The following is a 16,127-nucleotide window of genomic DNA, read 5'->3' on the forward strand; positions in this document are numbered from 1 at the left end:
AACAGCGCCTTTCCTATTGGATAGTAGGAGCAATTGCCCTGGCCTTCACTAGCAGGGGTCTTCAGCCTCTTGCCCCACTAGAGGTCTGGCAACCTCATGGGCTCTCTTTAAGGGAGTTTCTATCCAGGAGGTGTGTGCAGCTGCATGGTGGGCCTCACCTCACACATTTGCTAGGTTTTACAGGCTAGATGTAACAGCGCCTAACCTGGTGCATTCAGTCCTCTGTCTTCCCAGGTGGGAGCTTCTCCCCTGTGAAGTGCTATTGGTGACAGTTGTCTTCTCAGCAGGCATGTCTGTCAATCTGGGAGTTAGTCTTCCTCCTATAGTGAGACACGAAACAAATGCTATCAAAGAGAACTTCAGGTTATGTATATAACCCCGGTTCTCTTGAGTAGCATGAGTTAGTGTTTCACCAGACCACCCGCCTTCTATGGAAGCAAGGAAGAGGTGGACTTGCTTTGAATGACATCTGAGGCACTAGCCCCTCATGACACGGGCGTCACTTAGCCAGCCTGTAAAGACGTAAAGGTATTTGAGCTTCTGATGAGGTCACACAGGAGGCCTTCCCATAGTGAGACACTCACTGTACTATGCTACTCAGAGAACTGGGGTTATACACATAACCTTAGGGTTTGTTTTTTGTTTTTGTTTGTTTGTTTAAAATAAACAAATCCACAAACTAGCTGATGTTTAGTTCTAACTTCGGCTCCTGAAGCACAGAGACTAACAATATCCAATAGGGAGTCGCACATGATGATGGGGACCAGTAAGAAGTTCGCCATCAAATAATTTATACAAGCAATGAACAGTCTCACAAAGACTTGCATGGCTATGTGAACAAACAGAGAACACTCAAAACAATCAACATCAGGGCACAAACTGCAAAGAATATGGAATACACCAAAGACTATCATGAAGCCATGCATATCCTGAACATGTAACTCTTCCAGCCATGTTATTATGCTTGTAGGTGTATTTTGTTTTTAAAGGGAATTGTACTTAATTTTCATGTCATTTATTGTCACAGCTTGGATCATAGATGCTTGGCTTTTAGTGTTGCCTTTTCTCTGGTTACTATGCTGAGGCAAGTCTAAAAACTGCAAAAGTATTTCACTGCAGCACAGTAAAGTGCCCTCTCAGTCTTTTGGCTGCTTAGATTTGTCTACTCATACATGGAGATGCAGAAGCACAAATTATGTAGCACGTCGTTTGGCTTGTTCTTCTGGAGACATCAAACTTGGCTTTCAGGTCTTATGGATGCTGTGGATACTAACTGCAGTATGCTTAATCTGTATTCATGTTAGGGTATTCATGCTCCTGTCATGCATTGGCCAAAGATCCCTAAGTAACAGCGGTGTTTTGGAAGGCCTTCTGAATCTCCTGGACAGCCTCCTGTCTCCACTGCAGCAGCCACAAGCTGCCGCTCAGCGCAGAACTGAAGGTAAAGCAACTGAGAATAGCGTCTTTGCAGCACCTGATATGTTAACTTGAGTTAGTAGAAGTTACAGATAGAGTTAAAGTCAGTGTTAATTTTTATGTAGTCAGATTTATTTATTTTTAAACAGACTGGTTTGTTCAAAAGTGGGATACAAGAGTGTGTTTGAAATGAAGTTGATTTTTTGTTTGTTTGTTTGTTTGTTTTTGTAAAAATTAAACAGGTGTTTTGGATATTCCCATGATCAGCTGGGTAGTGATGTTGGTCTCCAGACTGTTGGACTATGTAGCAAGTATCGAAGATGAGGCCTCAGGAGGGAAGAAGCACCTGGGAGGGAAAGAGCGGGAAAGACCTGTAACAGGTAAAATACCTGCATTCTACATTTCCCTGATATGTGTAAATGTTTTTTTTTTTTTTTTTTAAATTTTCTTTTTCTTTTTTTAATCTATAGGCACTGGAAATTGTGAAATTGAAACAAAACATAAACAGATGTTGATTGTCACTGACCAGTTGCTGATTGCAGTTTTGCTGTTAATTCATTGATAGCTTTGAAAGGGTATCAATTACCAAACAGCAGAAGCTTAATAGTAATCTTTATGAATATCAACTCAGTGAGGAACTGAATAGATATAAATAGAATATAAAATATTGCACATATAAAAGGCTCAGACAACGCTTGCATGAAGTGGTTGGCAGAATAGCAACATTTTTACTCACTACGCAATTAGATGACACAATGCAATTGCTTTTTTTTTTTCATTCTCCAATTTAGAAGTCTACAACTGCAAGAGAGCACAAAACAAAATTATGGTTAAACATTTAGCAATGACTGCTTATTAAGGTAGTTCCTAAATATAGGTAGAAAGATGGTATCTGAATAACTAAAGAGAAAAAGTGGTCAGGATTTTTACTCTTTACTTAGTGGTTGGACTTTGTTGAAAAAAGTCTCAAATCCATAAATCTTTGATGCTTATGCTTCAAATGGATGATGATTAACAAGATCTTGCTAACTCAGCTGCACATTAAATGACATCAATGCAAACATACATCTTTTACATATGATTGGAAATGGTTACAATCAAAACTGCACTGTATGCTAAAGATGTTTGTCGCAGTCCTCAAACTCAGCTAAATCATTTGGAATTAAGCTGTTTGATTGTACGTCATACTCCTTAGTTGTTTGTCAGTCTTGTGTTACCTTCATTAATGTGCTGTATTTTTTTGTCCTGCAGGTATTCAGTGGAGTTTCATAAATAACAGCCTCCAGTCTCAGAACTCCAGCAGGTCAGCCAAAGGCAGCAGCAGCCTGGATCGCCTGTACTCACGCAAAATCCGTAAGCAACTTGTCCATCACAAGCAGGTAAATGTGTCCCATTTCAAAAGCAGCACACCTTCATATTTGTTTTTCTCAATTTTTAAGTGGTTAATTAAAACTTGATTTGAAATTTGCATTTGTTAGAATCAGGTTAGGGATTGTTTCCTATATTGGAATGCATCCAACAAGTAGATATTTCTGGAGTGATACTTTTACAGTACATAAACTTATTGTGGCCTTTTCATTGCAGCAGCTAAATCTATTGAAAGCAAAACAGAAGGCTCTGGTGGAGCAGATCGAGAAGGAGAAGATCCAGAGCAACAAAGGCTCCTCCTACAAACTGTTGGTGGAACAAGCCAAGCTGAAACAAGCTACATCCAAGGTGAGCAGCTCACCACACACTCAAAAAGATTAGGCTGTGAAGGAGGGCTGCAACTAAATCTGCCATTTCTTCTTTGATTAGTTGATTAGTCAGTGATTATTTCAGTAGCTTGCTGAGGGCAAACCTCCTGTTCTCCTGTTCCAGTACCTACTCCACCTGTGAATATCACCCTTTTGTCTCATCCCAATTCTGTGCATCACGGAGATTAATTTTCAATACTACAACTTGTTAATTTTTTCCTTTTTCAGCACTTTAAAGACCTGATCCGTCTGCGACGGACAGCTGAATGGCCCCGTTCCACATTGGATACAGAGTCCACAACAGCCAAAGAAGCCCCAGAAGTAGAACCTCTGCCCTTCACTTTATCTCATGAACGCTGTATCTCTGTGGTGCAGAAGCTGGCCCTCTTTCTCCTCTCCATGGATTTCACCTGCCATGCTGATCTGCTGCTCTTTGTCTGCAAAGTATTTATCTAACACTGGGAGTTAATCTAACACTGGGAATATATATACACAAATTTGACAGTCTAAAACTACAAATATTTATCTTATTTGTTTAGGTCCTGGCTAGGATAGCCAACGCCACAAGGCCCACAATCCACTTGTGCGAAGTGGTGTCTGAGCAGCAGCTAGAACGCCTGCTTCTCTTGCTTGTGGGAACGGATTTTAACCGGGGGGACATCTCCTGGGGAGGCGCCTGGGCACAATATTCCCTCACGTGTATGCTACAGGACATCCTGGCTGGTGTGTTTTCAGCTTAGCGTTACATTTGTTTGAATCTGATTAAAACGCACTGTTTGTGAGGCGAGCGGGTGACATATTAAATCTTGTGTGAAGCTGAACATTTAGTTTGGCACATTGTTGTTGCTGGAGTTTCAATTTGGCTTTAGAGCAGATTATTGTACCAATTGTTGTTGTTTTTTTAATCTCTTTGAAAGTTGGGGAATTATATTTGTATGTTCTCACATTAGCTTGAGCAAAAAACGTGGTGTGCAGACTTTGGTGCACATATTTGTTTCAACAGGGTCCTTTTCTTTTTTTGTCTCTAACTTTTTCCAACTGTAACATTTTTTTTACTTTAGTTTTGACATAGTACCATTTTCACAGAGCCACTGGTGTGGTTGTACAATGTTTACAGAGCACATTTCACAAGCTTTTATCAAAGCAATAATATAGAATATAATGAGGCACATTAAGCACATGGATTGTAAATTTTCTTATTGTTATTGATGTAAAAATTAGACTTGTTATTCAGATTTTCTGTTTCATGTTTGGTGTCCTTTAACAACTTCATCTTCATTAAGTCGGTGCATGTCTGGTGTACTTGAACATGTATTCTTCTCAGGTGAACTGCTGTCTCCAGGCTCTCTAGATGTCATGGATGAGGTGGTGGTGTGTGAGGAAGCCGGGACATCGTCCTCCTCTGCGGGAGCAGATTCGGAGGACTCGCTGTCCCAGCCAGCACCCATCCCCCTGGTAGAGAGCATTGATGAGGCCCTTGTGCCTGATATCATCGCAGGTACTACCGGGACCTCCTCAGTATTCCAAAGTGCGTGGGTAGCCCTCTATAACACCCCCCCCCCCCCCCCCCCCCCACACACACACACACACACACACACACACACACACTTACACTGACTTGAGTGACATGTTTATTGTTTTTTCTCACAGTGTGTTGTTATTATTTGTAGCTATTATGAATTGGAGTGAGCAGTTCAGGCATAGTTCCAGCCAGTTTTAGGCCTTTAATTTTTGCACAATTTCAGTGTGTATTTTATTTTTCCTTGTGCCAGTTTACCTCACAGGGTGAGCAGGCAACTATATTCAGCAAGGCTAAATGCAGTGACCTAGCTAAAAAAAACTACTCCCATACAAGACTACAGTTTTAGCTGGATTGGGGTTAAAATTGTCTACAGATGTGAGAGATTTTCTTGCTTGTATGTTTTTGTAATGTGCGTGCTTGGCAATATTAAAGCTGTTTTCACTATCCAAAGGTGCTCCACCTCTGTCATCTTTGGAAAAAGATAAAGACATAGACTTTGACTTGCTACAAGACCTGATGGATGTTGATATTGATCCTTTAGATATTGATTTGGAAAAAGATCCACTTGCTGCCAAAGTGTTTAAGGTATGTGCATGATAACAAGCTACTTTCATTCTTTCTGTCATGTCTCTACTGGAAATTAATGCAGTGACACTCACTAAGGTTGGGTGATTGGACTAATTTATTGGCCATCGATGATAGGCTGGGCCTTTCACAGATCGTTTTTACAAGAGCTATTTATTTATTTATTTGCCCATGAGTAAGTTTGTTAGTAATGTTGGTTGAAGCTAGGAGAAACAGTCAACAGAAAAACTAAAAGCGCCGTTTTCGCAGCACCCTTTTCCAGCTGCAAGCAAATGCAGTGATTCATTTACTCAAACTCATACCAGAAAGAAAGACAGGCAGTAGCCTATGTTCAGAAAAACATGTTGTTGTTAAACCTGAAATAAAGGACTTTTTTCTCTTGCTTAAAATCACAGTTAAGATATAAACTAATGTTGCTGTAAGATCAAACAACCTGAAAAGAGTAACAAGCTATGTTTGTTAGCTAAGTGATCTAAAGCATCACAGAAAACGAACTCATTGCAAATGACGTTTTCAAAGTAATTCTTCTGCCTTCATTTGACTACTTTGAACTTGATGTAATTATTAAGGTTATGTTTGCTGTGGAAAACTAAAAAAGATTCAAAAGCAAATGTAGAAATGAATTCTGTCTGCAGACAGTTGATGTCCTTACATTTACCATCCCCTTTCTCATGTTCATCTTTAGCCCATCAGCAGCACGTGGTATGACTACTGGGGTGCTGACTATGGCACATATGGGTACAACCCATACATTGGAGGGGTTGGTATCCCAGTGTCCAAACCTCCAGTTGTTGCTGAAAAGCCAGGGTCGCAGGGTCTGTCAGTGTCCGTGTCACAGGGTGAGGAGAGGCCTAATTTTATCTTTTAGGGTTCTTTTTTCTCCAATATGGACCTGAACACATTTTCTGCATTCTTTCCATGCCACTTTTTGAGCTTCTGCCTCTGTTTCACAGCACTGGATGCCCGACTAGAAGTGGGCCTGGAGCAGCAGGCTGAGCTGATGCTAAAAATGATGGCAACTCTACAAGCGGACTCCATTCTACAAGCACTCACTTCCAGTTCATCCACAGGTAAATGAAGTAACAGTTTAAAAGTGAAGTGAAGCACACATTCTTTCCAGTGTTCCAGTGTTGGACTTGTGCTGATGGTCTGATACTGATTTTCTGTTGTGCTTATAGTGAGCCAGTCTTCCAATGGGACTGATGACTCCCTGCTCAGAGCTCTCCATAGTGGAGGCTCTCCCCCAAACAGCAGCCTGATAGTCCAGCCCTCATCCATCCCAATTCTGAGTGCCTGCTTCAACAAGCTCTTCTCCATGCTGCTGGTCCACCATGTACAGGTCAGAACAGCCACTAACTGGAATCACAGTTTAAGATGCTTTGATTCAGATGCTTAGTACTCAGGAGTACAAAGTCATTGGACCCACAAGATCAATTACTCTTACCTGCTGTTTAGTCCAATGCTCTACTTTAACTTCTTTTAGAGTAAATTTGAAGTATAATATCTAACTTGTAACTTAAAAGATTAAACAAACCTCTTTTTTCCCTTCTGAAACATGTCTGCACTTGAACAACCACACTGTACTGTGCTGTATTTATTAAACCTTGTAAATTGAACATCTGGAATGTACTGACAGAAAAGTGATTTTATTGGTTGGACTCTTCTGAAAGGACTTATTTTTAAATATAAGTGGTGACCACTGCAGAATTTTGTATGTATGACTTCGATAAAGAAGAGTAAGGGAACACCCACAGACACTAAATGTTATTTTCTCCACTCTCAGCTGGAATCCCTGCTGCAGCTCTGGCTAACGCTCAGTCTGAACACTTGTTCTGGGGGCAGCGAGGAGAGCGGGTCTGACATCTTTCTGTTCAATGCCAGCCGAGTGCCCACCATCCCGCTCAACCAAGGTTAGGGCTTTTCTACTCCGCTCTCTAATTTGGAGCTGTATGGAGTTTATATATGGTTACATTGCTTTATATTGTTCTTTTTTGTGTTTGTGTCTGTGTTCAGCATCCATCAGCAGTTTCCTAACCGTGCTGGCGTGGTACCCCAACACTTCCCTGAGAACATGGTGTCTGGTTCTGCACTCTCTCACTCTGATGACTAATATGCCAGCTTGCGGTCAGTACTCGGCTCTTCACTGGTTTGTTTACCAGTGGATTTTCTTTTCACATTATTTTCAAATGACTCTGCAAGGGGTATCATTGAGAAAGTTGTTTAATAATGGATTGCATTTATATAGTGCTTTTCTAGGCACCCAAAGCGCTGTGCAATTCCACTATTCGTTCACTCTCACATTCACACACTGGTCCAGGCAGACCACAGTTGTAGCCATATCGCACCATCGGCCCCTCTGGCCAACACCAGTAGGCGGTAGGGTAAAGTGTCTTGCCCAAGGACACAACAACCAGGACAGAGGTGGATCGAACCGGCAACCTTCCGGTTACAGATGAGCTTCCCAACCACCTGAACAACGGTCGCCCCCGTTTAAGCATTCTTGTATGTTTCTGTTTTCATGTTTATGAAAAAATGTTAAAAAATCCAAACTAATCCACCTTTTTATAGTGCACCCGCGTTTCTTTTCAGTCATTTCACTCGTTCAGCACATATCAACCCCACACATGTCCTGGCTTAAGACAACTCTGTTGACACGTTCAAGGCAGGTGACCTGTAATGACATATGTGCGACCCTCTTGGACATCTATAGTCCTATCACAGTCATTCCTCAGTTTGTACACTCTTCATCACGGTAACAACACCTCTGCTGAGTCGGGCTAGCTAGCTACTGTTAGTTAGCTCTGTTGTCTACCAACTTTAAGGTAGCCTTCATTGTTGTTAGCCATCACTGCCCGGTTGGAATGTGGGCTCCTTCAGCAGCACTAATGTTGAAGGTTTCCTGAGCATTGTTTCTTGCTTTGCGTTTCGATATGAGTATCAAATCCAAGCAAGCAAAGCAAAAATGTTGTGTTCACCCCTTTCCTCAGGTGTGTGGTTTCACTTTCCATGATAAGGTGTACCCTGTTTGCCTGGGGATTGTCCACACTAGGGTGGATTGGCTGAGCCCATAGTTTGTGACTTTTGCCGCCATGTCCCACATTTGGTTCTGAAAAGATGGGTGACGTTTGTGGATAAACTGCTTGAAAGATGGCTATAACATGGATTGACCCTCTCCTCTCCAAATTTAGGGAACATGCTTCATCTGAGTCAGATGATATCAGATTAAGCAATTGATGCCAGTCGATGCCCCAGCAAATAGATGACCACATGATGTATGTTGATGAGTTTCCCAAGTGAGAGACGAACTGTGCAAGAGCACTGGCCAACCTCAGTCTGAGTTAACCACTCAGCAGGATGACATGCTGGGCATCGGCCTGAATATGCATGGTATGTTAGAGGATGAGCTGTACCAGCCATGACAACATGTTTCCTGTTTTCTGCATCCACCTCAGAAAGTGGAATGATTCACAGGCGTTTTCCCTCAGAGCCAACAATGGTCAAAAGCTGCCTACCCATATTCCCAGATTTTAATGACACGGTTCGCTCAAGCAACTGTCTACCTGTGTCACTGTGTCCTGCTATAGACAGTATGTGGCGCTGAATGGTGTGGAAGTGGCTGGCTTAGTCAGTCCACCTCCTGCCGAGCCATTCCTGGTGGCTTAATAGTCCCACAACCGTTGGGGCCGTCCACTGTGAATGACTGTTAGTCCAATAATCTCACAGTTGACATTCAAACTCCAACTTAAATGGTCACCTTCCTTTGCACCACCACCGAAAAGCCAACCCTCTAAACTTCTACTCCCCCATTCATGCCTGCGCGTAGCCATGCCCCCGACACTTGCGCAGTAGGTTACATACATCTTAACATGATCCTTGTTGAACCATTGCATTGTAGGTGGCTTACAACAACGGCTATCAGCCACCTGCATGCAATGGAGTCTTGCTATCCCTTGTCGTTTTTTTTTTGTTTTGTTTTTTTAACATCTTGGCTCTAATGTGTTGACTCGCATGATCAAAAGTGGGTCAGTGACCCTCAGGACTATGTCAAAGGGAACAGCTCACTAGGGATTAAATACCTGTGACTCTCTATCATTTGAGTAAGACATGAAATGTCTTCATAAACCTAAAAAAAGTCCAGCTGACCCCCCCCCCCCAGTTGTCTAGATTACCATAACCTGCTTTTATTATTATTATTATTATTACTATTTTGTTTAAAAAAAAAAACTTCTGAAATTCTAGTCTCCAACAACGGGATGAGCTCTCAGGAAAGCACAGCTCAGCAGATGGTGTCTGATCCCAACCTGATCCATGTCTTGGTGCGCTTCCTGTCTGGCAGCAGCACCAATGGGACAAGCCAACACAGCTCTCAGGTGGGACCAACTGCCACCCAGGCCATGCACGAGTTCCTGAGCCGCCTGCAGGTTCACCTGTCCTCCACATGTCCACAGATGTTCAGCGAGTTCCTGCTCAAACTCATGCACATCTTGTCTACTGAGAGGTACATTTTCACTTTTTTAGTTGTTAGTGTACATTAGGTATAATCAATAATTTTGACAGTAAGTATAATGTTTAATGGTATGAGTGGTTCTAATTAATGGTTCTGAAACTCTCAGGGGTCCATTCCAGTCAGGCCAGGGTCCATTGGATGCCCAGGTGAAGCTGCTTGAGTTTACTCTAGAGCAAAATTTTGAGGTGGTGTCAGTGGCCACTATCACCTCAGTTATTGAGTCCATCACGTTCTTGGTTCACCACTACATTACCTGCTCAGATAAAGTGGTTTCTCGCAGTGGCTCAGACAGCTCAGTGGGAGCCAGAGCTTGTTTTGGGGGTCTGTTTGCCAACATAATCCGGCCAGGAGACGCAAAGGCAGTCTGTGGAGAAACCACACGTGACCAGCTAATGTTTGATCTTCTCAAGCTGGTGAATGTGCTGGTGCAACTACCTTTGTCTGGAGACAGAGAGTTCAGCGGGCGGCTGCCACCATCAGGCAGTGGAGCAGCTGATAGCAGTGTGTCTGATGAAGAGAAGGTCTGTGGCAGCAAAGAAAGTGTAGCTGGTGGATCAGCATCCAATCAGGGCCCTCCTGCAGGTGTGGCTGATCTGGTGCTTGCCAATCAGCAGATAATGAGCCAGATCTTGTCTGCGCTGGGCCAGTGCAACAGCAGCGCCATGGCCATGATCATAGGTAAGACAACTCTACAAAGAATTATGTGATCTACCAAATATTTCAGCACTCAGATTTTATGGTCTGTAGCCTCATTGTTGTTTGACTTAAACCATTCTCATAAACCTTGCTTCTGGAATTAAAAACACACATATCACCGAAATAGTACACAACGCACCAAATGGTGCACAAAGATAGTTTGAACAAAAGCCAGTGAACAAAGTTGAGTTTCTAGCAGGCAGAGAGCCTGATATTTTCTTGGTAAATGACAGCCAAAAATTGTGCAACATTAGCAGTAAATGTTGTTTTTACATCACCTGGCCACAAACTCTTAAGTGAAGCTGCAGTGGGATAGAAATATTAAGTGTTATGTTTAGGATGTTAAGCACGGTTTGTGCAGAAGCAGCCTCTTGGTCACAAAATACATTTGTGAGGTTAGCTAATTTTATACACACTTGAGTTATAACTAACTAAATTAGTAATGACAATTGTATACCAGTAGCCATCTAACATTAGCAGCACTACCATAAAACTCTGTAAGAGTAAGAATGCGTCTGATAAAATTTCACTTGTGGCTGAATTGTTCCTTTAACAAAGCACCAAACATATTTAAATGTATGTGGACAAGCATTGCCTATAACTATGAGCTGACTATTCTTGCTCTGTGTTCTGCAGGAGCCAGCGGTCTCCACCTGACTAAACATGAGAACTTCCACGGTGGTCTAGATGCCATCTCAGTGGGTGACGGCCTCTTCACCATCCTTACCACTCTGAGCAAGAGAGCCACCTCAGTCCAGGTCATGCTACAGCCCATCCTCACTTACATGGCTTGTGGTTATATGGGCAGACAGGTGAGCTTCATTCTGCTGGGGTCTGGCCTTTGATCATCTGAACAAATACAGAGCAGTGCTGACGCATATTTATTTATTTATTTATTTATTTTCCTCCATCTTGTTATTGCACATTCTTTAGGGATCGCTCTCCACCTGTCAACTGTCAGAGCCTCTTCTGTGGTTCATACTTCGAGTGTTGGATACCAGTGAGGCTCTTAAGGCCTTCCATGACATGGGTGGGTGTATACACCTAATATCTGTATATTTCTTTGATTGTCAAAGCATTGTGTCCATAGTACTACCAAGACCTTACTCATAGTTTCAACATTCATGTCAGAGAGCCCCAAGCTTTAAGATTTGAATAGGTTTTAAAGTTTTGCTGTTGAGTTTCTTTGTAAACCAAGTATTTGAAGTACAAGTTACTCCCTCATCCATGTTTCTTAGCTTGCAGTTCCATCTTCCCAGCTTTTGTTTGCACATTGAGCCATATCTTGTTCAATAGAATAGTATTTAGCACAATTAGGTGTTAATGGTCATGGAAAAATATCTCCATAACCATTAAAACCCACATGGAGTTTAAGTCACAAAAGGTTCTTTTTGTTGATCAGCGCCCGAAGAGTCACCTGACATCTTTGTCACGCCACTGATTGTGGAAGGAATTGAAAAATTTAGCAAAGTCAGATTTTTTCAGTCGTTTCTAATTTTGTAGAAATTGAACATAGGTGCATTGCATAAGAATAGCAGTCAATGGTTTATGCTGTACTTGATGTATAAGAAAGCATAACTTTGTCTTTAACCAGGAGGTGTCCAGTTGATCTGTAACAACATGGTGACCAGCACTAGAGCCATTGTGAACACTGCACGCAGCATGGTGTCCACTATCATGAAATTCTTAGATACAGGTCCAGGAAAGACGGCAGATGGAAACCTCAAAGCCAGAGTGATGACATCGGAGCCGGACAATGCTGAGGGACTCCACAATTTTGCTCCTTTAGGTGCTTTCAGCTAATTTTGAATTCCATCACTCCATCTCATAGGACAATACCTGAATAAAATTGGCAATCGTATTCCTACTCTTCTCTAATCTGCATGATCTGTGTTGCTTCCCAGGTACTATCACATCCAGCAGCCCAACAGCACAGCCTGCAGAGGTCCTCCTCCAGGCCACCCCTCCACACCGACGGGCCCGCTCCGCTGCCTGGTCTTACATCTTCTTGCCAGAGGAGGCCTGGTGTGATCTCACTATCCATCTTCCAGCTGCCGTGCTGCTGAAGGAGCTTCATATCCAGCCGCACCTAGCTTCTCTAGCTAGTGAGTAGGAATTTCTTTAAAGATGAGTGGGCCACAACCTCTCTTGAGATTTGTGTAAACCTGGTGACCAATAAATGTCTAACAGCTGTGCTTGCCACAAGGGTTTCTCAATCAACTACTAAGCCATTTTTTGCTTTGTGATTGAATACTCAACTCAATGACATGTCAATGTCATTGAGTTGACATGTCATTGAGTTGAGTTGTAATTTTTTGTAATTACATAAAAATTACAAACTTTTATGTAATTTGTTTTTTCTGGAATTTTGGTTGATATTCTGTCTCAATTAAAATGAAACTACCAACAACTGTTCATTTCTAGTTAGTAAGCAAACTTAGAAATTCAGCCTGGGATAAAGTAATTATTTTCCCTACTGTAAATAAACTATACTAAAATGTTGGTCAAGAGGACACTGCTTTTCCCTTCACATTGAGCTAAATTCCTGTTAATTAAAAAAAAAAACGGTGGCAGACATTATGGTGTTTATTCAGTAATCTTCGTTTCACTTCAGGAGTTCACCCATTCATTTTCTGCCTTTCGTCTTACCAACCAGCCTGTCCCTCCTCGGTCTCAGTGGAGATCAGTGCTGATGGGGTCAACATGTTGCCGCTGTCCACGCCAGTCATCACGAGTGGCTTGACGTACATTAAGATCCAGCTGGTGAAAGCAGAGGTGGCTTCGGCTGTTTGTCTGAGGTTACATCGGCCTCGTGATGCCAGCAACCTGGGTCTCTCTCAGATCAAACTCTTGGGTCTGACAGCATTTGGTAACACCTCCTCTGCAACAGTCAATAACCCCTTTCTGCCTTCTGAGGACCAGGTCTCCAAAACAAGGTAATCATGATGCATCCTGTATGCAGTGTGTGTCTATATTTGGCTGTTGGTGTGAACTTCTCCATCTCCCTGTACAGCATTGGTTGGCTGCGTCTTCTCCACCACTGCCTGACCCACGTCAGTGACTTGGAAGCCATGATGGCCAGTGCTGCAGCACCCACTGCCAACCTGCTGCAGACCTGCGCCGCACTGCTCATGTCACCTTACTGTGGCATGCACTCACCCAACATTGAGGCTGTGCTGGTCAAGATCGGCTTGCAATCCACACGCATTGGACTCAAACTCATCGACATTCTGCTGAGAAACTGTGCTGCGTCTGGCACCGACCCTGCCAGTGAGTCACTCATAGCTGAGTCACTACTGAGACGTGACTATATGTCCTTAAAAAGCATAAAAAACCCCCATTGAAAATAGCCACATTTATTACAATGAGAGATTATTAAATGATGTGGCGGTTTGAAAGATTAACAAGGTCAAGTTTCACATGTTGTTTTGCCATTTAGAAAGGTTTTTTCTAGCATTAATGAATCTGGTGCTGTATTGTTTTTGCGCTGTGTGATTGCAATACATATAGCTGTAAATGTGATCTTATCTTATTATCTTATCTGTCTGGTGTTTTGTCTTGAATTTTTTTTGTAAATATTTATCTGATATTGCATTATCCAAATACATTTGGTTTAACTACATTTTATGGGGCAAAAATACAAAATATTTGTTAGTGGTCTGATTATTAATTACAGACCACTTGTGATTCTTAGCCTTAGTAAAGTGTTGAAATTGTTGTGTAAAGCAATGGATTTAACAAGACATTACACAATACACAGTGCAATGTTAAACTAACCACTTCCCAGTAAACCTGTTAATATTTGGACTGTGGAAGAATTTTCTGACACATGTGCATCATGTTCTGGGCAGGCAGCATGACTTTGTCAGCATTTTTATTTTTAAAAATGTTTCAATAATTTAACATCATCAAAAAATGTACTGTTTCTTTAAAGATTTGAACAGTCCTCTGCTGTTTGGACGACTAAACGGCCTTTCCTCAGATTCCACCATAGACATTCTATACCAGCTGGGCACCACACAGGACGCAGGGACCAAAGACAGGTACTCCTCCGTCTTTGCCACGACTCAACACTCCCCCTTTAGGTTCTCTCAAAGTGCATAAAGTGCATCAACTGATGAGAAACAGTCTCCCGTCAAGGTGATATTCCGGACAGACTCATAAGCTGATAGTAAAAAGTGTCCTTTCACTCTCCTTTTCTTTTTTTTTTTTTGTCTTTTTACTGTCATCTCATTGTTTGTTGCATATAAATTCTGCCCCAAGGTGGTTCTCACTAAGAAATTGAGGACCTTTTTTATGTAAAAAAAACAAACAAACAGAAAAAACATTACCGTGCCCAGCACTTGAGCCATTTGACTTATTTGTCAAATCTCTGAATTCTAAACCTCCAGGATCCAGGCTCTTCTGCAGTGGGTCCATGACTCTTCCCATGTGGCAGCCCATAAGATGAGTGGTCCAATGGGATACATTGGGCATGCTGCTGGCTCTTCCTCTGCTTCATCAAGGGAGTATGGTCTCCTTATGCCATCGCCCTCCCACCTCCACTGTGTGGCAGCCATCCTCTGGCACAGCTATGAGTTGCCTGTCGACTATGACCTGCCTACACTGCTCAACAGAGAGCTCTTTGAGTCAGTCCAGTGTCTTGTAGTTATTACACATGCATGTAGTTGGATTCATTAGTGGGTTTAAACAATATTCTTCTTAGCAGATTTATTACTGATTCCATTCTTTTCTTTGCTGTTCCCTTCAGGTTGCTGTATAACTGGTCCATGTCGCTGCCATGCAACATTGTGCTGAAGAAGGCCGTGGACAGCTTGTTGTGTTCCATGTGTCACATCCATCCCGGCTACTTCTCCTTGCTAATGTCCTGGATGGGGATTGTCTCACCACCCATCGCCACTCACTCTCAGGCTCAGCAGCGACGTCTTGCCATGACTGATGATGGCAAAAAGCAGCATGATGCTAACACCACTGCGGCGGGACTTACCGACGACTCCAAGCATGCCAGGCCACACATTAATCTGTCAGAATCCCAGCTAACCACACTAGCGGCTGCCTCCCAGTCACCAGGAGCAATAGAGCAGCTGCTGGATTCAGGCTTGCCCTCGCTGTTGGTTCGCAGCTTGGCTCAGTTCTGTTTCAGCCTCCTGGCCAGTGCAGACCTGCCTTTGCCCGCTGGTCAGGCCGAGAGACGACACCATCATCACCACTTTCACTCGTCCTCACACAATCGCCCGCCTCTCTCGGCAGAGCTGGCTGCTCCAGTGCTCCGGTTTCTCACAGAAGTAGGCAACAGTCACACCATGAAGGACTGGCTGGGAGGACCAGAGGTCAACCCACTGTGGACGGCACTGCTGTTCCTACTGTGCCACTCCAGTGCCAGTGCTGGGGCCAATGCTGGCTGTCAGCCTGGATTTGCTGCAGGTTCTCCTCCATCCCAACCTCAGCCTTTAGGCTCACGCTTCTCCTTGGCCTCCTCAGGGCAGACAGGAGGACTCACCACCCAGCAGAGGACAGCACTGGAGAATGCCACTGTGGCCTTCTTTCTCCAGTGTATCTCCTGCCACCCTAACAACCAGCGCCTTATGGCACAGGTCCTCTTACTAGTTATTATAGATGAAATAATAATAAAAATTAAAATAATAATGTTTTTCTTTTAACTTGT

General features: G+C 42.9%; 1 protein-coding gene across 4 annotated transcripts in view; it reads left to right on the plus strand.

Annotated features, from left to right (window-relative positions):
• The window catches only part of birc6 (baculoviral IAP repeat containing 6), a 129,148-nt gene that overhangs the window by 51,622 nt on the left and 61,399 nt on the right, over positions 1–16,127 (plus strand). The window contains exons 31-54 of one of the 4 annotated variants that reach the window (XM_082558084.1): positions 1,305–1,441; positions 1,659–1,796; positions 2,668–2,795; positions 3,001–3,132; positions 3,381–3,596; positions 3,692–3,875; positions 4,477–4,680; positions 5,126–5,259; positions 5,945–6,098; positions 6,213–6,329; positions 6,438–6,598; positions 7,043–7,169; positions 7,273–7,383; positions 9,499–9,757; positions 9,873–10,444; positions 11,099–11,274; positions 11,396–11,492; positions 12,057–12,251; positions 12,367–12,567; positions 13,119–13,398; positions 13,476–13,732; positions 14,397–14,505; positions 14,854–15,090; positions 15,213–16,056. In XM_082558084.1, the coding sequence (XP_082414210.1) occupies positions 1,305–1,441; positions 1,659–1,796; positions 2,668–2,795; positions 3,001–3,132; positions 3,381–3,596; positions 3,692–3,875; positions 4,477–4,680; positions 5,126–5,259; positions 5,945–6,098; positions 6,213–6,329; positions 6,438–6,598; positions 7,043–7,169; positions 7,273–7,383; positions 9,499–9,757; positions 9,873–10,444; positions 11,099–11,274; positions 11,396–11,492; positions 12,057–12,251; positions 12,367–12,567; positions 13,119–13,398; positions 13,476–13,732; positions 14,397–14,505; positions 14,854–15,090; positions 15,213–16,056 (5,170 nt within the window). The remainder of the gene's footprint in view (positions 1–1,304; positions 1,442–1,658; positions 1,797–2,667; positions 2,796–3,000; positions 3,133–3,380; positions 3,597–3,691; positions 3,876–4,476; positions 4,681–5,125; positions 5,260–5,944; positions 6,099–6,212; positions 6,330–6,437; positions 6,599–7,042; positions 7,170–7,272; positions 7,384–9,498; positions 9,758–9,872; positions 10,445–11,098; positions 11,275–11,395; positions 11,493–12,056; positions 12,252–12,366; positions 12,568–13,118; positions 13,399–13,475; positions 13,733–14,396; positions 14,506–14,853; positions 15,091–15,212; positions 16,057–16,127) is intronic. The other 3 variants (XM_082558087.1, XM_082558086.1, XM_082558085.1) reach the window with 3 other exon arrangements.

The sequence above is a fragment of the Aulonocara stuartgranti genome (assembly GCF_965226115.1).
Source record: "Aulonocara stuartgranti genome assembly, chromosome: 13".
Classification (NCBI taxonomy): Eukaryota; Metazoa; Chordata; class Actinopteri; order Cichliformes; family Cichlidae; genus Aulonocara; species Aulonocara stuartgranti.